The sequence below is a fragment of the Euleptes europaea genome, chromosome 2 (genome assembly GCF_029931775.1).
Source record: "Euleptes europaea isolate rEulEur1 chromosome 2, rEulEur1.hap1, whole genome shotgun sequence".
In the NCBI taxonomy this organism is placed as follows: domain Eukaryota; kingdom Metazoa; phylum Chordata; class Lepidosauria; order Squamata; family Sphaerodactylidae; genus Euleptes; species Euleptes europaea.
In genome coordinates this window covers 91,494,315-91,519,704 of record NC_079313.1, presented here as the reverse complement: position 1 = coordinate 91,519,704, position 25,390 = coordinate 91,494,315, and the positions used below count along the sequence as shown (strand labels likewise).

General features: G+C 43.1%; 1 protein-coding gene across 1 annotated transcript; it reads left to right on the top strand.

Annotated features, from left to right (window-relative positions):
* Positions 1 to 17,634: 17,634 nt before the first annotated feature.
* AVPR1B (arginine vasopressin receptor 1B) lies at positions 17,635 to 24,932 on the top strand. Its single transcript, XM_056845240.1, has 2 exons — positions 17,635 to 18,574; positions 24,613 to 24,932. Exons 1-2 carry the CDS (start codon positions 17,635 to 17,637, stop codon positions 24,930 to 24,932), a joined length of 1,260 nt encoding a protein of 419 aa, XP_056701218.1.
* Positions 24,933 to 25,390: the final 458 nt, after the last annotated feature.

Here is a 25,390-nt window from a genome sequence, read left to right as displayed (position 1 = left end):
GAGATCTCCTGCTATTACAAGTGGTCTCCAGCTGACAAAATCAGTTCACTTGGAGAAAATGGCCGTTTTGGAAGATGGACTCTATGGCATTACACCCCATTGAAGTCCCTCCCCTCCTCAAATCCTGCCCAGGTTAAGAGACCTAATCCTCAAATCCTGCCCAGGCTAACAGCTCTATTTTCCCTCCTTCTTCTCTAATTGGTTAGCTTTACAACTTCTCCCGTTTTTCTAATTTGCATGATTGTTCAAGCTTTCTACTATACATAAAAACCTTAATTCATTCCAATATATATACATTTCTGTTTACAATTATAAATATACAATTATATATGGGGTTTTTGATTTCCTCATATTGGGGAATAATCCTAGAGCAATATTCTACCTGTTCTACTTGCCAGATGTGTGTGTGTTAAGTACCATCAAGTTGCTTCCAACTCATGGTGACCGTATGCATCAATGACCTCCAAAATGCCTCATTAACAGCCTTGCTCAGGTCTTGCAAACTGAGGGTCGTGATTTCCTTTATAGAGTCAATCCATCTTATGTTGGGTCATGTTGGAGCCAGTGTGGTGTAGTGGTTAAGAGCAGTGGTTTGGAGCGGCGGAGTCTGATCTGGAGAACCGGGTTTGATTCCCCACTCCTCCACATGAGCGGCGGAGGCTAATCTGCTGAACTGGATTTGTTTCCCCACTCCTACACACAAAGCCAGCTGGGTGACCTTGGGCTAGTCATAGCTCTCTGAGAGTTCTCTCAGCCTCACCTACCTCACAGGGTGTCTGTTGTGGGGAGGGGAAGGGAAGGTGTTTGTAAGCTGGTTTGAGTCTGCCTTAAGTGGTAGAGAAAGTCGGCATATAAAAACAACTCTTCTTCTTCCTCCTCTTTTCCTTCAGCCTTCCCCCAGATATACTTGGACAATATCCCTTATGAATAAGGAGATATCAGCACTTCCCATTTCTTTGCCAAGACACACCAAATTAAACTCAGAATATGTATCGCCAAATCTGAAAGCAGATTACTTATCAGCGGCCCTTTTATTTCTCTTGCCAAAGATCAGCATTACACAGCTTCAAAGTCTAAGAAGTAAAAGTCAATTTACATGTATTAGAGCTCAGAACATTTTCAATGACGGTGAAGGGAATCATCTTTGATACTAATTATGAATTTTGCTATCTTAGATAGCATCGACTCTTTATAATTTTAGACTGTTGTCAGTATAGGCACTGAATGTTTTATTTCAAGTTTTTATTCTCATTTCTTTGCCTTCACTTTTTCTTTTTGTTTCTGATTTGTCATTCTGGGTGTATTCTGGGTCTTTTGACTCTGTGCACTAAGCAAAAAAAAAGTTCAACTTTAAGTCTTTTAAAATAAAAAGTTAAAAAATGATCTGGCAGAAGCAAGAACATCACATGTGAAAACATTCTGTTGAGTTGCCCCCCCGAATAATTTTCTTCTTGTCATCACTACCCCCTCCCCAGATCTATATTTTAGGTATCTGTTAATCCCATCCTCTCCAATTAATACTGAGAATGGTTCTTGTCACTAACAAGAGATGCTATTTCATTCTAACTTATTCCGGGGGGAAACTGCACATGGCTTGCCAAATGCTCACCTCCTTATAGGTCACATCAGAGCAACATGTTCTTAAACCAATATCTCTTGTTTCTTACAGGAATTATTCCCGAAGGATTAAGCTGATCTTTGAAGTGCCTGAAAATACCAGTCAATTGCATCAGCAGAAATAATGAACCCCAAATACCTGGGTACAGGTGGTGGAAGGGGCAGGCTCTGTTCCCTGGCCTTTGTTGGGCTGAAGATGAAGAGAGGCATTAGCGCTGCTTGTTTGTATATTTGTCTCATTTGCCAGGTAGCTGTAAATCTCCCCACTGCTGTACCACCTCCCTGTGCCAGGTTGGATGTTCCAACAAGGGAATTTGATAGTCAAACAGGAGGTGGACAGAACAGCTGTCCAAACCGGTGTGGCTCAAAACGGGACTCATCATCTGAAAAGGCTCATGTATTCAATGCAGGACTCGAAGAAGAAGACCTGTAAACACAACACAGTGGTTGCTGAGCCAAGAAAGGACCAAAACCTAGAAAAAACCAATTAGTATTTTTATTTCATGGAACCCAGGATTAGAGTACTTTACAACTTGGGAATATAAAAAATGGAAAGTGGGCCAGCGTGGTGTAGTGGTTAAGAACAGTGGTTTAGAGCGGTGGAGTCTGATCTGGAGAACTGGGTTTGATTCCCCACTCCTCCACCTGAGCGGCGGAGGCTAATCTGGTGAACTGGATTTGTTTCCCCACTCCTACATATGAAGCCAGCTGGGTGACTGTAGGCTAGTCACAGTTCTCTTGGAGTTCTCTCAGCCCCACCTTCCTCACAGGGTGTCTGCTGTGGGGAAGGGAAGGGAAGGTGATTGTAAGCAGGTTTGATTCTTCCTTAAGTGGTAGAGAAAGTCGGCATATAAAAGCCAACTCTTCTTCCAGATTGGAAAAAACCCTCTAATTTTTTTATGTTCTGAAAGACTTTATGGCCACAATCCAAAGCAGAACTGACAGCCACAGAAATAAATGCTTCGTGACTTTGATGACAATATAGTTGAAAATATGACTATTTAAACTTGAGATCACTATGGTAATCAAGTCCTTCTTTACAACAAACTATAAACTGGCTTTCCATGTCATGAAATCTACCTCAGCTATCCCACAGTCTCTGGAGGACTCTGCACACCTTGCAAATATAGAAGACAAAAAGAAGGTCTGTCGGCAGCCATTCCAGTGCTGAAACTGGGCATAGATATTTGGTCCAGTGATGATAGCCAGGTTCACGCGGAAAAAATAAAAGAAATAAAATTTAGAAAGTTGCTAAAATCTTCTCACACCTACCTCACAAGGTGTCTCTGGTGAGGAGAGGAAGGGAAGGAGATTGTAAGCTGGTTTGAGTCTCCTAAAAAAAAGGGGAGAGAAAGTTGGCATATAAAAACTTCTTCTTCTCTTTCTTCTCCTTCTTCTCCTTCTCCTTCTCCTCCTCCTCCTCCTCCTCGTCTGCTAATCAGAGCTTCAATTTCAGTATCTCCAAGAAAAGCATTGCTGTTCTGTACATATGACAAAAAAGAGGGCAGAAAACCTAGTGAGTTGTAATTGCTCGATTCTACCAGTCTTGCTTTATGCCTTCCTGAACTTTGAAGGCATGGCACTCATTGCTTTTCATCTAATTAGGTAAAGAGAAGAATGTTTTTTTTAGAGCTCAGATATCTGCTTAGTTGTCAAGAACCATAATGGAGAGAAGAGGGAGGTCACCAGGCCTTCACATCACAAGATATTTTTGCACTTTCAAAAGACAGATAAATTCTGGGAGTTGAAAGAGTAAGGTAATTTAGCATCTTTGACCTGTTAAAAATCTTGTCTATGGCTATTAGAAAGTCCAAAAAATAACCTACACGAATGACATTGCTTCCATTGCCCATGCAAAGATTGCAGGAAACACGTACAGGGAAACAAAATCCCAAAAGGTCTCAGATACAGCAGTAAAGAACTGCTGTCAAAAAAGCATTACATACCTTATAGTTTGATCTCCTTTCAGCAAAAGGCGCTTGTTTGATCATTCTTGAGGAGCAGTGAGAAATTCAATAACAACATTGGGAATTGGGGGGGGGGTAAGTCGTGGGACATTACATTGCAATCCTAAACAGAGTTACACCTTTCTAGGCCAATTGACTTCAATGCAGAAGGTCCCAGATCCAATCCTTGGCATCTCCAGGCAAAAAGGACCAGATAGCAGGTGATGTGAAAGACCTCTTCCTGAGACCCTGGAAAGCCACTGCTGGTCTAAGTAGGCAATATTGACCTTGAAGGACAAACAGTCTGATTCAGTATAAGGCAGCTTCATGTGTCAATCAGCTTAGAAAGGTGTAACTCTGGTTAGGGAGGCAACAAACTGAAATGCCTTGTGTGAAATGGTGTTCGGTTGCAGCAGTAACAGTACAATTCTGAACAGAGTAGCACACATCAAAGAACTGATTCAATATTTGGGGGCTCAGCCTCAGACCACATCTTTGCTTTATATTATGACTTTATATGTTTGTGACTTGATATTGATGACTTTTGCTTGTCTCCATTTAGTCCCTTAGCTAAGGGAAGCATCTTTGTTTCCACCACTAACCAAGTTCCTCTGGAAAGCCAAGTCACCGTGACGACAGCTTTCAATTATTGTCTCCAGCATCTGGTACTGAAAAAACAATGTTTGTATGTTTTTGGAGGTACCAGATGCCACTGGGAAAGGAAAATGGTACATGGCTTCTTAGTAACATTTCTCTCATAACAGCCATGCTTGAGGTCAGCAATTATTGTTCCATTTGGCAGGCATTAATATTGCTGCTGATTCATTTATTTGAAGCATTTTTATCCTGCCCCTCTACAAATTGTAATCAAGATGACTCACACAACAATATATAAAAAAAATTAAAATCGCTAAAACCACAATCACACCATCTATTGGTGCTAAAGAATATATCACTCTTAAAAATTAAAACCGTTAGCAAATAAAACCATTAGCAAGTCACACTAAAAGGAAGGAAATAGCAATGATGAGGCAGCTCAAAAACAGGCCATAGGGATCTAGCATGCTTAAGAGAAGCTTTATCTGCCACCTAAAAGATTGTATGGTTGCTGCCAGGTAAGTCTATGAGGAGGGAGTTCCAAAAGGCAGGTGTCACTATGGTGCAAACCCACCTAGCTTCAGCACTTGGGGGCACCCAGGACAAGGCCTCCCTTGATAACTTCAGTTGGTGCCGGTGGGCAATCCCTCACAAAGCCCTCAGCCTTGATTTTGTGGCCCCTGGCTAGTGCTGAGGGCAGGTTTCCATACTTCTCATCACTGATGTCAGAAAAAAGAAAGAAAGACTGGGGGGGGGGGAAGAAGTGCAAAACATTAATGTCTTGTGTGCAGTCATTTGTGGTGAAATGTCATCGAGCAACAAACCATGGCACTTGTGTGTCCCCCCCCACACACCCAAATGATGCATTTGGATGCTTTCTTATCTCTTCCTTCAAGGAGCTAAGGGAAGCATCTGTGGCCACCCCCTCCAGTTTTCCTCACAACAGCCCTGCAAAGTAGATGAGGCTGAGAGTTAATGACTGTCCCAAAATCATCCAGAAATTTTCATGGCAGAATAGGCATTGAAATCAAGTCTTCTGAACCCCAGTCTGACACTCTAACCATTCCACTTCACTGACCCTGCAACAGACGATGAATAGTTGTGTGTGCCATTTCTTTTATTGGAAACGGTACCTGTTACTAAGGATAGCCGATTCAATTTGTTTGCTTCCAGGCAGCAGAACAGTTTAATTAAATGTGTATGTGTATTTTGTGCTAATGTTGTACTTGGTACTGCCAAGCAGAACACTGTAAATAGGTTGGTCATGGCAAAAAATTTAATGCCAGAGACCATAACAAATCAGAAAGTAAATCTGTTTTGTTGGTACCAAAAGTATCTGAGTCCTGGGAACACAGAAAAACAACATACTAGGAAGCTACCTTGTGCAACCGCACAATATACCTAATTAGTCCTCCAGCAGTTTCCCACATAGGGCATGTTGTTAAGGGTGGCAGTGAGCTTTCAAGTGGATAGTAAAGCAAGATAGAGCCATTAAACCTGGCATTAAATTTATCCAGCTTGCTGATGTCACTTAGGTGTCCATGAGAGCACGAGTGTGATTTCTCATTACAGTTTAGCAAAAGACTGGCTTAAGGTAAGCCATCATAATGCAGGGATGTTTTACGCTCCCAGACAGCGTTTCTTCCACAGCCTTTTTATCATTCATCTCCACTCCTGTCTCTCACACTTGATGCTCTTCTTGTTTCTCCAGTCACCTTAACAAGAAACTATGCTCTGCCTTTCTGCACAACATAGCAGAATCTCATCTTTCCCCACATACGTTAAACCAAACCGAGGAGGAAAGCAGTAGGGAAAGTACATCATTACAGTAGGCACAAAGGGTGAGTTTATACAGCCTTGTTCAACACACATGGCTGGTTCAATAATGCGTGCCCCTCAGTCATTCAGTAGGCTTGGAAGCTGTGTAACTGGCCTCTGCTGAAAAGCAGGGCTTGAATGAAAGGCGGGCCCACCTCCTAGTTCTTGTGACGGACTTTGATCTCTCCACCATGCCTCTGTGGCTATTTGCCTGGCTGAGGAAGGGAGTGTGGTCTCCAACTTTCTTCACTCTTTACATAACCACCCATGTTATGACTCCAGGTAGGTTCTCTATTTAACACAGTGCACTTAAATCTTTTTAGACTGGCACACATCACACATGGGACACACTCAGCTGTCAGCATGCTGTAAAGTCCCCTTTTGCTTGCAGGTGAGGGACAGGGTATTCACTCAGGTCCCTGCTCTTAGGCTCACACAGCAGAGACAATAGTAGGGTTACCAGCCTCAAGGGGGTGCCTAGAGTTCTTCCAGAATTACAACTGATCTCTAGACTACAGAGAAATCAGTTCCCCCAGAGAAAAATGGCAGCTTCAGAAGGTAGACAGCATAGCACCACATCCCTGCTGAGCTCCCTCACCAGACTCCACCCCCAAATCTCCAGGGATTTCCCAACCCAGAGTTAGGAACCCTAGACAGTAGGCTTACCATTTTCCAGCTGAGGGTGGGGAGGGGGTTCTTTGGCCCCAGCTCCTGCTGCCTGCTGCCACTCAGCTCAGCAGCAGGAGAAAATGCCCAGTGAAGGGGGGGAGCGCGATCGGCATCCCCAGCACAACGATGTTGCTTTTGGCATGACCCAGAAGTGACATCATCATGCCAGTTGACAGCATAGCATTCATCCCAAACTCCATGGTTAAATCTACTTTCAATAAATGCTTTCTGCAGAAAGCATTTGAAACAGACTAATATGATTACATCACAGGAATATTTTCACACCATGTTCTGTTATGAGGCTTCAGAGAAAATACCAGTAAGTAATAAGAGAGGTATAATTAGATGCTTAAATTTCCTTGGAGTGATAGCAATAATCCAAGCTTGTGTGCCTGAATGGTGAAAATGCCTGCCACAGATGTTAGCCCCAAATTCAAGCTTTGCTGTCCTGCTCTGATCATCAAACATGATCATCAAACATGATGCTCTGATCATCAAACAAATGAATTCACACAAGAGCATCCACACACAGCTAAAATCAACAGTGTGCTGCAAAGCAAGCTAGCAAATATGCCTTTTTATTCCAGTTAGGCCCCTGATTTAATTAGGTGCCATGTTAAGGGCAGTCTAAGTTTGCAGGAAGACTGAGAAGCTGGAGATGAATGGGAATCATTCATTCCAGGTGCCTTCATAAAGCTATAACAGATACTGTTCAGCTGGGTGATAAAAGAACAGATCAACCCGAGTGTACTCTGGGGACTCTGGCTGATTTCATTATATTTATCTTCTCTTAGAGATGTCACCTATTTGTTTGAAAGTAATGCAAACAAACAGCACTTGCAAGTGGCAGATGGAAAGAAAACAGGGAAACTAATTGCCCACCATGCAAACAGGCATGGTTGCATTGCCTGTATAATGGCTTTTTAATGGGCAGTGAATCATTGCAGTGGGTCAACATTGCCTCAGGGAGAAGGCGAGGAGGAGGCAAAGCAGAATGTTTCATGTAGCCATTGGAATTACTTCATTAGTGCATGCCAATAAATACTCCTCCAAATCCCTTGACAGACTTTCACGTACTTCTATTTGCTTGGGCGAGGATATCCATTAAACAGCATCTGAGTCTGGGAGGATGTCCAGTACCTCATGGAAATATAATCACAGTGAGAAACCAGTTTATAAAATATTTTTTTAAAATATATATATTTCCCTAGATGCCCAGTGTGGTAAAATGAGAATGTTGTTGGAGGCAAGGAGTGCCTGCCTATGCATTCTACAAGAAGTGCAAAACAAACCACTGCAGAACTCACACACACTTTGAGGGAACATCCTCAAATTGACAGCTGCCCAGAACTGATACTCCACATGAGTCTAGGGAAGGGTTCTATGCTTGGGGGATAAGTAGGGTTGTCAGCTCCGGGTTGGGAAATACCTGGAGATTTTGAGGGCAGAGCCTGAGGAGGGTGAGGTTGGAAGGGGGACTTCAAAGCCATAGAGTCCAGTTGCCAAAGTGGCCGTTTTCTCCAGGTGAACTGATCTCTTTCAGCTGGAGATCAGTTGTAATAGAGGGAGATCTCCAGCTACTACTTGGAGGTTGGCAACCCTAGGGATAAGAAAGGTGCACATTCCACTGTACTTTCTTAGCTGCCACAGGATATCACAAATGTCTCAAGGAAGATTTTATCATCTATGTCACTCATTTAACAGTGGGAATCCCAAACACTGTCCCAAATGGAAATTTTACCAAGAGTACCTTAGCCATCGTCCAAAATCCTTAATACCAACAACCCTTTGATCTATGGCTGGCTACATGCTGTGGCATCCTAGTTGCCAGGACTGGGAACCTGAGAACCAGACCCATTGTTTAAAAACCAAATAACAGGATAGCTTAATTAAATGGAAAATAACAATGTGATAGATTTAATTAAATGGAAACAAATAATTGCAAGTAAGGCGCTAAGAACAGGCAGTGACATGACTGGAATGGAGCATAATTGTACATCCATTTGTCATTGTCGCTGATTAGTCTAGAAATACTAAATACTGAACCAAGCTACAGAACAATGGAGGGCCCAAGGTCTAGTTGTTACCAAGGTTGCAAACGTGTGTCAGGATACTTTCACTTCAGGCTGCGGATGACTCACATGATCATATAATCCTCCATTCTAGAACAAACAAAATCCCTGTACAAATGTTAGAAAAACATTAGGGAGAAGCTAAGCTAAAATTATTTTTTCTGACATAGCTTTTTATATGAGGGAATCTCTGCAGAGGAGAATTCAGTCGTTTTAGGGTCTGATCACACAATACGTTAAACATGATGAGTTAGAATATTCTGTTCATATTGTTAAAGAACGTTGTATTCGAAAACATTTATGGTTGATTTCCTTAAATTCCAAGGATCTTGGAACTAAACCGCCAAGTGGCACTTCTTGAAAGCTTGCAGAGCAAGGGCCGTAGCTCAGTGGTAGAGCATCTGCTTGGCATGCAGAAGGTCACAGGTTCAATCCCCGGCATCTCCAGTTAAAGGGACTAGGCAAGTAGGTGATGTGAAAGACCTCTGCCTGAGACCTTGGAGAGCCACTGCCGGTCTGAGTAGACAGTACTGACTTTGATGGATCAAGGGTCTGATTCAGTATAAGGCAGCTTCATGTGTTCACATTGTTATGTGGCATTGGATTCGGCCTAATAAAAGGTATTCTGTGAACTGCGTTCTTGGCTTTTTGGATCTCACTTTTGGATCAACCTGGCTCTAATCAACTTGCCTACTCCTCCCACAGACACTCTGCTAAAATGAATGAGTGAGCATTGCAAGGCATGGTGCTTGACAGATCACCCCGTTATCTTTTCTTAAAAGGCTTGACACTGATGTATCTGTGTAATAGAATTTGCCAAGAGATTGCTTTATTGTGACAGAGTACTATTAAACAACTAATTATCTCTGCCTGATATCCTTAAATTAAGCATGAAACCTGGTCAGTCTAAAATACAGGAAGTTTATCATGCATTTACATTTTTGTTCATATGGGAAAATGCAGTGATTTGTATCTGAGTCAGGAAGTTTCATTGCAGCTGGTGCAGTGGCTGATTAATTTTACTTTGCATAAGAACTTTCATACTTGAATAACTTTGTCCTATTTGATTTATGTGGGTTTTGCAACAAAAATGGAGACATTTTGTTCATCAACATCCATATATTTTGACAGCAATCAGTTTATCCCACTTTATGAAAGTCAGGGATATGACAGTCAGCCTACCCTCCGTGCCAGGAATGTGCACAGCCATTGTTTTTGTTTTGTTTTTTGCTTTGGTCTTTAAAAAAATCTTGATTCAATGTTGTAATTTTTAATTAAAGCTACTGATTTTAGTTATTTGATTTATTTTTATATTTTTATTTTAAATTTCCACAAATTTCAGGAAATGGAATTCTGGCTGGTAACTCCCCCCCTCCCTTTATGGTTTCATCCTTTACCCAAGGGATACTCCCTGCCAAAGTTAAGGCAGGTAGGAGAAAGCATTCTAATTTATAGGCTATTTAAATTTTTGCTTGCAAAGCAGGCTCAGGAAGGCATTTGGCAACCTGACAAAACAAACAGAAAGGACTAATACAATACAGATAATAAATAAAATGCTATCAGGGAGACACTGTGTTTAGTGGGAAGATGGAGCCATCTCTGTACTGGGTTTATAGGGATGGGATTTGGTGAAGGCGTGGTTTGCAGAATTACCACACAGTTCCAGTGCCCCTCCATGACATAAGTGTTAGTATAAGCTTATCCCTTTTGTAAGCATGGGACTGCGCATTCCATGTAGTCCCGGGACCCTTTTAGCTGAGGGTGTCAATTCTTCTGATTGGAAAACATCCCTGTCGGATTATTTGCTGTTTCATCCTCTGACTTTCATGAACTCCAAGACAGACAGATATATTCTAAGGATAATGGATTTGAAGATTTCTGTTGTTAATTTTTTAAACTTGGATCAATTAGATTAACGGCTAGAAGAATTTTGGTTTGGGTTTTGATTAGTTAATATCCAAATCCACGTGCAACACTTTTGATCTCTGCATGTGGTAAGCCACAATTATATCCACTACAAATTAAAGCTTTCGGAGTCCCTGGTTTGGAGACTAAACCATCTTTACCCTGCTACAAGATAGGCCCAAACAAAACAACAACAGAACACCAATGGTGGTCACATACAGCTCTCAGCTCAAACCAGTTCAATGCATCATTATCAACCGACAACCTATGCTGGACAATGATACTCCTCTCTCACAGGTATTGAGAGGCAAACCTTCTCTTGCCCACAGACAGCCTCCTAACTGTAAACAACTTCTCACTTACACCCATGCCCTTCCTAGCATGGACACAGACTCTGCGACCAGGGCCTGCAACAAACCAAGGTGCCAACTCGGTCCTCGTATTTACTCTAACAACAACATCTAACAACACCAGCCATACCATCTCAGGTTCATTCACTTGTTTATCTTCCATCATTATATATACCATCAAATGTTAGCAACGCCCTTCCACTTTCTACATCAGCCAAGCAGGTCAGTCCCTACGCAAAAGAATAAATGGACATAAATCCAACATTAAAAACCACAACACTCAGAAGTTAGCTGGAGAACATTTTAATCTTTCAGGTCAGCCCTTTGCTGACCTAAGAGCAGCAGTCCTCAAACCCAGGAGATTCAAGGGGAGATTACAACGTGAGGTTGCTGGAGTTAATTCACAAGTTCAGAAGAATACCTGTGGCAGATTATGAGTAAGTGCGGGATAGGGAATATTTATATAAATGCAATTCAGGAGATATATAGAGACGGAACAAAACACAGTAGGTAAAATCATGAAAGGAATAGAGGAAATTAAAGTGATTAAATTTAATGAGTTGGAACATAAATTCTTTACAAAATGGTATAAAACACCAGCGCAATTAGCAAATATGTTTCCGGGATTGAGCCCCATGTGCTGGCATTGTAGACAATCTAAAGGATGGTTCTCCCACATGTGGTGGGAATGCCCAGAGGTCAGGGTTTTTTGGACAAAAATATTAAAAATTATAAGGAGAATATGTAAAGTACCCTTAACTATAGATTTTAATCGAATGTTAATGAGTATAACAGGGAATCTGGCAGTAAACAAGGGGGATCAACCCACATTTAAGGCTATGATACTAGCAAGCAAAGCAGTTATTGCTCTGGGATGGAAGGATAAAAGTAGATGGACGGTAGAAATCTGGCACAATTATTTGTTTGAATTTATACAGTCGGATATAGTCGAGAGGCTGCGCCAGAAGACTACATGGGAAGACAAGATTACAGAAATCAGGAGGAGATGGAAGACCTACCTAGAGTGGATATCAACAGAAGGAAGAAAAGACATTCAGTGGAAGATTCAGACTTTGTGCCCGTGGCTGGGACTAAAAGATTAAAAACTACAAGGAGAAGGAGGAGGGGAAGGGAGGGGGTGGAAGGGATTAAAAGGAAATATGAAATGTACGGGATAAAAACAATAAGTAACATATATCAAAAACCTGTATAAAAAGAACTAATAAAAAAAGACAACTACGGAAAAAAAGAAGAAAAATAAATAAGATGTTTTAAAAGTAAAAAAAAAATTCACAAGTTCAGAACAATAGATCTGAACTTGGCTAGGGTTGTCAGGTCCCTCCTCACCATCAGCGGGAGGTTTTTAGGGCGGAGCCTGAGGAGGGTGCGGTTTGGGGAGGGGAGGGACTTCAATGCCATAGAGTCCAATTGCCAAAACAGCCATTTTCTCCAAAGGATCTGATCTCTATCGGCTGGAGATCAGTTGTAACAGTGGGAGATCTCCAGCTAGTACCTGGAGGCTGACACCCCTACGCTATTACAACTGATCGCCAGCCAATAGAGATCAGTTCCCCTGGAGAAAATGGCTGCTTTGGCAATTGGACTCTATGGCATTGAAGCCCCTCCCCTCCCCAAATCCCACCGTCATCAGGCTCCGCCCCAAAAACCTCCTGCTGGTGGTGAAGAGGGATCTGGCAACCCTAAGCTAGGATGAAAGGATCCCACCCCTCTGTCTATGTTGCTGCTGCTGCTGAGGTCCAGGATGAACTCCTGAAGTATTGCCTTTGGTGCTGCCCTGGGAGGGCTAGCCAAGATGAGAGGAGGCCCCCCTCCATCTGTGCCGCTGCTGCTCTGCAACTCACCAGACTGGAATGGGAGGCAGTCTGCTTGGGGGAGCCATGGCTTGAGCCAGGCCTGGTTCCACCAAAGCAGGAAGTTGGACTCAACATATGTCTTGTCAATGGCTGCTGCATAACCTTACTTGATGCCCATGACTACCGACTCTACTGCCTGCCACGTATTAATGTGAGCCTGTGAGGTAACTGATGACTTGGAGCTGTCCTATTTACCTGAAAGAAAAACTAGGGTTTTTTCCCCACGTGTGTGGTCAAAAAGAAAAAAGGCGGGTGCCATTTTAATCCTGCCTCACCCCCATTTATCTCCAAACTTTTCTCTAAAGACAAATCAGCATCCCTCAGCAACCTCTCGTACTCATGTGTTCTGGATTCCACACACTATTCTGACTCCTATCAGTGAGTCTTTAATGTCGCCAGCATCTTCCAATTTGTGCAATGCTCTTCAATGTTGTCCTCCATTGCTTGATCCCTCCCCTGTAAAAAGGTCTGTACTTTTCTGTTGTTTCATCCTTTCTGGGGTTGCAATGGGCATCAAAACAGCCCATTATTGTAGGCAGGTTGTGCTGTGCTTGGGGAATATTTCCACATAGTAGGGTGGACCCAACCAGCCTATCTGCTGATGATAAAGGGAGGAAGGGACCGGAGAAATCAAATCTAAGAGACAGCCCTTACTTAGGTCACAGTGATTTTGGTCTCAGATACTTCTCTAGACTATATCTTGGACTACATGTGGTGGAACATAATGAAGTAAGCACGGGCATGATACTGCCAAAATTAAACACATTTAAATCCATCTGACCATTAGCAGAACTAATAATATGCTTGAAGCTGCCTCCTGGAAATCAACGGGACTCAACCGTGTTTTATTGGAATGTGCCTTAAATTAAATGAAAATGTGATGAAGGCTTCAGGTGAAAGGTATTGCAATGAAGATCGGCAGTAGTAAAATAAAAGCCCAAAGCAGGCAACATCGTCTTGTAAATTGCTGGCAGCTTTGAAAACAGTAGGGGAAGTGACAAGAACAATTACAACAAAGCAGCAACAAATGAATTCTTCCCTAATGACCCCATCACTTCAAATTCTTCATTGCAAGAATAAATTGTTCACTGAAGATGAGCTTTATTGCTGTGTAGAAACAAGTGGAGGGGAACTCTTTCCTCTGTTCAATGGGGCAATTGTTTTTTTGTACATGTTTTATAAATATGAAAAGCTTCTAAAGGAGGGTCTTACCCGAACATCTAATAGGATATAAAAAGTCTGCTGATCCATTACATATATATATATATATTATTAAATTATCTGTACTCTGTTGCAGAATAAACTGATATAGTAGTGATAGTTATGGAGTGATGGCCGCGAAATTGGCAATAGGATTACTAACAATGGAAGAAATCCTTCCCATCTTCCTTATCAAAATAGAAAATAATAGTGTTATGTCCAAAATAATGTATTATATACACTGAAAAGAAGGAGGTACTTCCAACTATTTGGTTTCCCAAGTCCATTTCTTTTCCACGTCTACCTACAACCTGATTTCATTTCAGTTTATTTTTTATTACACTTTTTTTATTAAGCTGTCAGGAAATCAAACAGTCTGATCGTAAATGGTAAAGAAGTATATTATATCTTGTGTTGCATCTCTCCCCCAGCATGATTTCAGGCATTTTTACAGGGTAATTCATAGGGTCCCCACACCTACCTATGTGATCTGTTCATGCATTTGCTTGGTGAATTAACTGCCAGCATCACTAAGTGAAGACCAGAAACTCGCTGGCAAGTCATTGCAAATTTTACAAATAACCTGAGTCACAGCAGCTTTAGCATCTGCAGAAAACCAATCCTGTGGAAAGGAAATCAACAAGGAAGATGTTTTTTGTTTCCCTCAAAGGAATAGTAACCAAATTGTCTGCAGATAGCAATATTTGAACTTAATTTGAGCAAGACCAAAATTATCACTCCCTTAACAACACAGCTCTTCACTATTGCAAATCCCATAGCAAAAATACACCCATGAGAAATACGTTTTTATAAAGGCAACTCATCATTGTAATGGAGACTACTGCAGCACTGTGTATTTGGGATGTGCTCAGAAAATTGAAGAATTATTTACTGTGGATTTTGTCACATATAGTGGCAACATTTCTGCTTAAGGCTGTATGGCCATTTATGCTTGGGAAGTTTGCACTGTGATATGTTATGTTGTTAAATGTTACACCTCGTCATTGTCCCCCAAGGGGAAACAAAGCAGCGTACATTGTTATCCTCTGCTCCATTTTGTACTCAAGACAGCCGGCGAGGTAGGCCTGGCTGAGAGGGTGTGACTGGCCCAGAGGCATCTGACAACCTTCCGTGGCCGAGTGGGGGTTTCTAACATGGATCTCTTTGGTCCTCGTCCGGCATCCTAACCACTGCACTACACAGGCTCTGATAGGTAAGGGAAGCTGTTAACTCCCTTTTGTTTTGTCAGAGAGGGGATATTCTCCTTCCTCCCTGTCTGAGCTGACTGCCCACGATGGCTTCTCATGAGTAAACCTTTGCTTTCACTGCAAAAACCGAGGGTTGCAGCTCCAGGTTGGGAAATACCTGGAGATTTTGGGGGTGGAGCCTGAGGAGGGCAGGGTTTGGGGAGGGGAGGGACTTCAATGGGGTATAATGCTATAGAGTGCGCCTTCCAGAGCAGCCATTTTATCCAGGTGAACTGGCCTCTGTCGCCTGGAGATCAGACATAATAGCAGAAGATCTCCAGCCACAATCTGGAGGTTGGCAACCCTACAAATACCTCAGGTTTCTTTCTGAGACCATCTGTGCCCGAATGGTATGATTCCCTTCAGTTTTCTCTCTGCAAGTCCCACTATCCTGAAGCTGATCACCAATTTTTAACCCCCTAGCTTTATTTTTCAAAGCCACAAATAGCCGTAGCTTCCAATGGTAAAACTGGGGGTGGGGGGCAGATCTGTAGGAACTGCATGGGCCAGGATGTTCCAATTCCTTTCCTGTTTGGCACTGCAACTCCCACAATCACCCAGAAGCCAGTGGCCACTTGTGAGACTCCTAGCTTTAGTTTTGGACTAATTATACTTGACACAGATAACCACCGCTTCCAAAGCAAAAAAGCCACCACCAAAAGACCTTGAACACTCCTGTGGCCATCCTGAAGCAGGTGACCAATTCTAAAGGCCCTTGCTTTATTTTCATATGATTTATGCCTGCCACAGGTACCCGTAGCTTCCATTGCAAATAGCATCAGGGATAACCAATTATGAGGCTCCTAGCTTCATTTAATGTGGAATTATACATGCCACAGATAGACAGACAGACGGCTGTATATATATATATATATATATATATATATATATATATATATATATATATATATATATATATACACATATATACATACAGCCGTCTGTCTGTCTATCTGTGGCATGTATAATATATATAATATATATACATACATACACATACACATACACATCTATATATACACACATACATACATACACATACATATATATACACATACATATATGCACCACTAAAACCTCATGTAAAGACAAGTTGTACTAGTCAGCCACTGATACTAAGAATAAAGAGACAATAGGGTCTCACCAGAAAAAACAGGTGGATTTTAATCTTGTTGATTGTTTCCCTTAATAAAATGTTTTAGAACTTTCCATTGTGTTCATAATCAGAACCTGGTTTGAATACAGAGACTGAACTGGAAAAGGAAACATTTCTGAAATCATTAAAAGCCACAGCAGAAAATTTAAAAGGTATCTTAGAAAGAGGATGATTGATCATTCCATTCTCTTACACAACATACTGACATTTACAGCAAACTAGTAAAGCTTTCAGAACCTCTCTAGATACAAAGTGATAAAGATATTCAGCTGGGAAAATAGATGCAAAGTTTGCTTTTAGCTTTATTCATATATCATCTTGCTCCCAAAAAGGGCAGGGACTCCCACCTGTGTCTGTGTTTCTGTGTAAACAGGAGCCTCAGACTCCATCTCAGCGGCAGGGGAGACCGGGGAGATACAAGACAGCAGGAGCCAACCAGAGGAAAGAGCTCCCAGTCTATAAAACCCAGACCCAAGCAGACACCGTTCACACAGCCTGGGGAATCAGCGGCATTCTGATTTAGCAAATACCCCTGTATCCAAAAGAGATCTAGCTGAATGGATTTTGGATTTATTTTTTAAAAAATTGTTTCCAGTTACTTTTGAAAGATCAAATCTGTGCCTAGCTACAGCATTTGTGGGAGAAGTTTATGTGGTACTTTTACAAGAAGCTTTCAAAATTAATCATGGGAGTGATCAGAAGAGATGGATGGATTTCGAGCTCATCCTGAAAGGGTAAGGAGCCAGCAATCGGGCAGGGTGTGGAGGGGAAAGAGAGCGTTATATTGTTCCTAGAGGTAGGCAGTTTATTCCCATAGGAAGAAGGGTGTTAAGATAGATACAGAAAAGAGGAGATGAAACTGACCGAGTGATACTGTATTTAATGCGTAAGAATTAAAATGCACCTTGCCAGGCAAATTGAAAAGGGGATTTAAAATTACTACACTGTTGTCTTATTCTGACCTACAGAGAGAAATAATGGGGCCAAATGAAGATTTAAAGATGGAACAGCAGGAGAAACAATCAGGGCTTTGCAGATCCATTGAGAAAGATGTACTGTTCTGACAAATTAACTTGAATTAATTTAGAGAGAGGAAAGGTACTTCCCAAACACCTAAAGCCTCTGTCTCCTATTGCAGTACCCACTTTGAGGAAGCCACCAAACTTTTTTTGAATCCCACTCAATGGAGAGGAACAGCACCTACCGTAACAGCCTGGTGGCTGGCTCTCTGCTAGAGAACGCCGAGGATGGAGACCCTAACCAGACTGTCCTCCACACTCGGGATGAAGAGCTTGCAAAGGCTGAGATTGGAGTCTTGGCTGCTATCTTGGTGGTGACTTTGTTGGGAAACCTGGGGGTGCTGCTGGCCATGTACCGGCTGAGGAAGAAGATGACCCGCATGCACCTTTTCATCCTGCACCTCGGCCTGACAGACCTTGGGGTAGCACTCTTCCAGGTGCTTCCCCAAATGATCTGGGACATGACTTATCGTTTCCAGGGCCCGGATCCTCTTTGCAAGGCTGTCAAATACCTGCAGGTGCTGAGCATGTTTGCTTCCACCTACATGCTCATTGCCATGACCCTGGATCGATACATGGCTGTGTGTCACCCGCTGCGCACCCTACAGCAGTCCAGCTGCCAGGCTTACCTGATGATCGGGGTGACTTGGTTGCTCAGCTGCTTGCTCAGCTTGCCACAGATCTTCATTTTTTCAGTGCAGGAGGTACGCCAAGGCTCCGGCGTGCTGGATTGTTGGGCAGATTTCAAATACTCCTGGGGAGCCAAGGCCTACATCACATGGATCACCTTGTGTGTCTTTGTGCTGCCTGTGGCCATTCTGACAGTTTGCTACAGCCTCATATGCCACAAGATCTGCAAGAACCTTCGAGGAAAGACTCAAAGCTGCCGTCCCTGTGCTGCTGCCGTTTCCCAGGCCGCCACGTCTCAGAAGGGAGCAGGGTGCCATCCTGGCTCCCGGGTAAGCAGCGTGCGCACCATCTCACGTGCAAAGATCCGCACAGTGAAGATGACCTTTGTCATCGTCCTGGCTTACGTTGCCTGCTGGGCACCCTTCTTCAGTGTGCAGATGTGGTCAGTGTGGGACAAGAACGCACCAAATGATGGTGAGTGGCTGAGTATGAAGGGCAGCGTGCCGGTTGAAGAAAAGCAAACTGACTCTCATATAACTGTTTGTGGCCAGGGCAGTTCCAAATGGACTAGTGTAGTTTCCCCTCTCACATCCACCCCAGCAAAGAGAACAAACTCCTACATGCACACAGTTAAGAAGAAATTTTGTAGAGAACAGAAATGCATTAGACACTGTTTCAGAGACCGTCTGTTACTCACATACAACCACAAACCAGTCCCTCCCTTGTACACACAATCTAGCAGAGAGAAATCTGTCATACACTCATACACATCGGCCAAGGAAAAAAAAGTCCTTTCAATGTATACCTGCATCTCTCGTACCATCATAGCTCAAAGCAGTGCCTAGGCAGATCTTTCTCACAAACATACATCCATTACATGCATTGTATTCCAGAAGTGATTGCCTTGCTCCGGCTCTGTATCTCCATCTATCTTGCATCCAGGCAGAATGGAATTAACAAGAGATTCTCCGGGAAGTGGTTTTCAACCTGCAGCTAATTGCCTTAGAAATAACTGCACATTATTTAAATGTGGTTGCAAGATCCAATGTCCCTAGGTTATGGCTTAGAAGTAAAATCATACATCTCATCACAGCTACAGGAAAATTGTTGCTAAAATAACATCCATTCTGTTGATAGCAACATTTAAAGAAATATGATATCATTATAGGACAACAAGTTTTCAGATTGTTAATTTCCATCCTTTGGAATTCTTAACACCACCTTTAATCAAGTTATTCTTAGATGTATTGTCTAGATCTTTTGCATAGCTTTGTGATCTGAAAATAGCAACTGATTGACAGCCCATTCCTGAGGTTTCCGGGCAAAACTTCTTAGGAGGCGGTGTGACCCCGCCACCAGCGTAAGTGTGTGTAAAACCGTGAATACACACACTTACGCTGGTGGCTAGGCCAGGCCCGCCGGCAGCTGAGCGTCACAGGACCGCGCCTTGCCCCTCCGCCGGTGCGGCCTCTCCATGGCGTAGGCCACGGCGTAGAAAGGCTGCGCTGATGCAGGGGGGCGGGCTGGGGGGAGGAGCCGCCGGTTAGGCAGCTCCCTGTCCTGGTTCGGCCGATTACGCCAGTGCCGGGAACAGCGGTGCTGCGCCTGCTCACTGTTTCCTATGGGGCGAAAGGCCCCGGTAAAACAAAAACAAGTCGTGAAACGGCTTTTTTGTTTGTTTTACGGCGTACGAGAATCAGCTTAGCAAGAGGTGCCGCTGTGCCTGTTCCTCGCCGTCCCTGTATGCTGCCAGCTCAGGAATGGGCTGTTAGAGAGCAATGATCATTTAAATATATATATGTATTTCAGAACACTGAAAAAGTCATCATCCCTAACCAGAAAGATTAAGTCATAACCCAATCAGAGTGACCAGCCAATAGCAGAGGTGAGATAGGCAGTGGCATCCAGTGGCTAGAGTGTTGGGATAGACTCTGAAAACTCATGGGCCTTTTATGCAGGGATGTTTCCCCACAGTCACCCACACCAACTGCTTCAGGGCTTCCTTTTGATTATGCATGCCTTTTCCACCCGTCAGAGGTCACCTTGCTCTTCCCGCATATTTTGCCCACATTTTCCAGATTCTGGCTAAAACAGCACCCAAAAAACACAGGCAGAAAAGGCATACTTAATCAAAAGGAAGCCCCAAAACAGTAGGCAGGGGTGGCCGTGGGGAAACGACCCTGCATAAAAGGCCATGTTCTACTTCTGCTTCAGGTAGAGATATATTGAAGGCCACTTTTGCACATTACATGCTGAAAAGCATGTACATCTAGCAAGATTCAAAGACAATCCCAGCTCCCTGCAGTATCATGGGATACCTTCCTTCTCAATGTGTCTGCAGTACTTACAGTGATCAGCAGAGCCTTTCCCCCCACCCCGCCTACTGTTTGCGCAGGCAGTACATTGCCCATTAAACCAATGGGCAGTTTTTATGACCTTCCCTTTTACGAACCAATATAAGCTTCTTTGACCTCCTCTTCTGTTTGGTCAGATTTCATTAGCTTGTGCACTCATTTAACTTGACTGAGTATAGGAAGAAGGCAGAACGGGCTTTCAAAAGGTACATATAACCTTCCTATTCCCTGGACTGCCCCATGCTCTGTCTGCACATGTATATTAAAGAGAGGGGAAGTGTGCATGCTTCTGCATAGTTCTGCTGCCTCCCTAATAAGGAATAATCATATCCATTATACTTTTAGGTGTACACATAAAATGTTTTGCAGTTATGTCTTACAAGCTTTATGTATGAAGCTGCCCTTGGAGGCCTTGGGCAATTCATTCTCTTTCAGTCACCTACATGAACAAGAACTTTGTGATGTATCTGTGGGCCGCTGCTGCTGTTCTACAGGGAATCTTGGTCAATGGGATTGCCAACTCTTTCTTGGGAAATTCCTGGAGATTTGGGGGTACTACCTGGGTAGAATGCAATTTGTGGAGGGGAGGGAGATCAGCAAGTATGTGATGCCATAGAGTCCAGTCCCTGAAGCTGCCATTTCCTACAGTGAGTCTGATCTCTGTAGTCTGGAGATCAGTTGTAATTCCATGAGAACTGTAAACCCCACCTGAGGACTGGTTTTGTCTATCTGTACTGGTCTTTTCATTGAGAAACTCTTGCTCAATTTCCCAAAAAACATCAAGACACTCTGGAGTGCACATTGAAATGCCAGTGTCTTGATGGGAGCTTGATGGGTGACCTTGGGAAAGTCCCTCTCTCTCAGCCTACTCTACCTCACAGAGTTGTTGGGAGGATAAAATGGAGGAGAGGAGAATGATGTGAACCACTTTGAGTCTCCATCGGGGAGAAAGGTGGGGTATAAATGAAATAAATAAACATTAATGTGGAGTTAATATAATACTGGGCAAGTGACAAACATCAGGGCTGACTAGGTTTGCCAGGTCCCTCTTCACCACTAGTGGGAGGTTTTGGAGAGGAGTCTGAGGAGGGTGGGGTTTGGGGTGGGGAGGGACTTCAATGCCATAGAGCCAATTGCCAAAGTGGCCATTTTCTCCAAGTGAACTGATCTTTATCGGCTGGAGATCAGTTGTAATAGCAGGAAATCTCCGGCTAGTACCTGGAGGTTGGCATCTCTAGGGCTGACTTATTAGCATCCAGGTGATGACAGCTCAAGACAAGAATGAGTGACCCCATTTCCCGAATTCACATCCTCTGCCTACTTCAGCCCTCAACAAACACACACCACTCAGGCGTCCTTGTCCTCACTTTGGATTGAATTAGCTGACACACCATTAATTCTTTTCTATTTTAATACTGAAGAGCATAATTGACTGCTGTTTCCCTGCAAAGTGCCCTCACCCAGTCAAACTAACTTGGTGTGCATAAATCAGACAAAGAGAAGTATACTTAAATTCAATTTAAATTAATTCCAGCTAAGTGCAAACTTTAAATATCAATTGGGACTTAAGCCTGCTTAATCTCATAGGATAGCACTTCTGGGTATAACTTTGTTCCTGCTGAAGTCAATGGCAAAGCTGACACTAAGTTTTACTTCCATTTCTATCACATTTTATCCTACCCCTCATCCAAGGAGGTCAAGGTGGTGTACATAGCTCTTCCCTCTTCATTTTGTCCTCACGAGAACCATGTGAAGTAGATTAGGCTGAGGGTGGGGTTGCCAGCTCCAGGTTGGGAAATACCTGGATATTTTGGGTGTGGAGCTTGAAGAGAGCGGGGTTTGGGGAGGGGAGAGACTTCAATGGAATATAATGCCATAAAGTCCACCCTCCAAAGCAGCCATTTTCTTCAAGGGAATTGAAATCTGTAGTCTGGGGGTGAGGTGTGATTCTGGGGGATCCCTAGGTTACACCTGGAGGCTGGCATCGCTAGGCCCAAGTCTCACGAAAGCTGCTTCTGCATGTTATTTTCCATGTCGCTGTCACTGCCACCATAAACACAAAAGCAGCAGCAACAGTGCATCTATATGGCAGTTTTCCCCATCCTTTTCTTGCCTCAGTCCCCTGGAACCACCATTCTCCTCACTACCAGAGGGCTCTTGAGGGGCTTTAATAAAAACAGAAACTGCTAAGTCGCCACCATTCTAACAATCTATTCCCATAGTTTGCTATCTCCTTTGAATTTCCAGCTTTAAAAACGGGGAGTCCTTAACACCTTTAATTGCAGAGATATAAAGGGCTCACCTTTATTTAGACCATTCTAACATTATTGTGCCTTAGCGGTCCAGCAATGCTGATGCAAAAAGCTCAAAAAAAGTCCTCCCATGTATGGGGGGAGATGGTGTCCATAGGGGTGGGGTGGGGGACTAAGGCAGGGAAACTGATGCCAATGTGTGCAAGACCTTAAAAAATGTGCAGCTTCCTGTCCTCATGGTATACAAAGGTACTTTGGCTTTGATATTTCCAAAAAGAAAGTGTCAGACGTGGTTTGGGAGCGATCCTGGAAAGTGGATGGTTAGTGAATGAGATTATGAGGGTACTCCCTCCCCCCCCCAAATAAAATTGCTTCTGCTTTTACTAGCATTCCTATAATTGGCAGAGGATACTGATTCACTCATGATTCACTCGTTACAATCAAATCCACCAAAGAAATACAGTAAAGAATGATGTAGGCAGTTTGTTTTCCCTTCCCTATAACTTTTCCAGACCTTGTGTACCTTCTGAAAGATATCCACGTATTGGTAAATTATGGCCACTAAACACACGCAGTTCTAAAATGACTAGCAGCTACAGTGCTGATTACGATTTTGTCTGGAGTTAGCTGTTACCTGATTAAATAGATCTTCTTCAGCAATTCATTGTATCAGGTGTATTAGTCTATCAATTATGAATAAAACAACACTGCACTTCTGGAGAAAAATGTATGATCAGTGCATGAGATCCTACAACTTGCTTCCTTTCACGGATGAGCCTTCCTCTGCAGGAACAAGCATTCCTCCAGCAACGCAAAGCTCCTTGTTCAGCGGGAGGGAGTCATGGGGAGTCCTGCACAGATACCGAATGATTCATACAGGCAGGGCTAGATTAAGACCTTTAGAGTCCCTAAGCACTTAAAATATTTTGGTGCCCCCATATTTATGTAATTCAAAATATATACAATAATAAACCATCAAAAATAATATATTGAGCCTAGTGTGATTATTCCCAGTTCCCACTTTTTCTTCATCCTTATGGGTTTTTTTTTTAAAGGATAACAGTAAAAATTGTGATGTTCTGGGTTGTTGTTTTTTTAGAGTCACTGAATGTATGTAATTTTTTCATTTATTGTGGGGACCCCAGTTCAGCTGCGCCATTTGCAGTTTTGCACTATATGGTCCATGGTAAATCCAGCAATGGAAAATTTCTGTGGTGCCTCCCTTCTCTTGATGCCCTAAGCACATACTTATTTTGCTTAATGGTTAATCCAGCCCTGCATAGAGGTAGACACGGCAAATAAACTGGCTTTATTGGAACAATGCTGGTACCAAAATTAGGCATGATGTTGCCAGGTTGCAACACGGAACGTGTGCATTTCAAACTGCAGCTGAATCCAGACAGAAGGGAGCTGCAGTTTCCTCTGGTCATCTATTCCCTCTCCTACCTGCAGTAATCAGCAGGTGTTGCTCTGCAAACTGCAGAGGATGGTGGATGAAAGGATGGGGAAGAAACGGGCCAGAAGAAACTTGGCTAGCCTGAAAGGTAATGACTACTCAGTTAGATGTAGAGCTGACAGGTAAGTATGCATAAAGTGATGGGCTCCCTTAGTACAAGGATTAAGAATGGCTAATATCACTCGTAGTTTATATTTGCCTCGTGTATCACATATTTCCTAAATAGAAAATATTTTATGCAGGAAAAGAATGAAAGTTACATATGGGATCATTTTCACACACAAATGTACATCCATGTACCAGGAAGCCACAACTGGTCTGGCTCACGAGTGCATATACACCCACCTACAGTACAGATGTATGTGACCCCCTCTCCAAGCATGATGCACATTTCTATTGAAATGTGTCTGGGGGGGAAATTAACTGTGTCTCTTTGCCTCTTGTTTTCAGAGTCCAGCAATGTGAGTTTCACCATCACCATGTTGCTGGGCAGCCTCAGCAGCTGCTGCAATCCTTGGATTTACATGTTCTTCAGTGGACATCTGCTTCATGATATCCTACACTATTTTTCCTGCTGCGGGAGCCTCCAGTCCAACCTCAAGAGGCAATTCTCCAACGGGAGCCTTTGCAGCCGGAAAACCACTATCTTGATTCACACTCCCCAGAGCACCTTAGCTGCAGCTGGCATTGGGATGCAGGTGCAACTGGGGAGCCTGAAAGATTTCTACCAGCCTTATGACAATACAGTGACTGAATCAGGAGTACTCTAGAAGCAGTGGTTAATAGGTGGTGGCCACTGGCTGATGATTGTTGCATGCTTGTAATCTGGAACTCTGAATAGTCTGGGGGGCAAAGAATATGGCAGCCTTATAATGTATAGGATCGAAGTAAGTCTCTCTGCTCAATAGACCATTATTTAGAAGAAACCTGAGGGTTTAGCTTTGGAAAACTACCAACATGCAATTTCAATTGGCCTGAGTTGGTTTTTATACCCCACTTTTCTCTACTTTAACTAGTCTTAAAGAGGCTACAATCACAATCCCTTCCTCTCCCCACAACAGGCACCTTGTGAGGTAGGTGGAGCTAGGGTTGGCAGCTCTGGGTTGGAAAATACCTGGAGATTTTGGGGGTGGAACCTGAGGAAGGCAGGGTTTGGGGAGGGACATCAATGCGGTATAATGCCATAGAGTCCACCTTCCAAAGTGACCATTTTCTCCAGGTGAACTGA

Excerpts from the sequence above, each read along its gene's own strand:
- AVPR1B (XM_056845240.1), top strand. The coding sequence starts at position 17,635 with ATGGAGAGGAACAGCACCTACCGTAACAGCCTGGTGGCTGGCTCTCTG. Across the intron at positions 18,575-24,612 it reads CAAGAACGCACCAAATGATG|AGTCCAGCAATGTGAGTTTC; the intron begins GTGAGTGGCTGA and ends TCTTGTTTTCAG.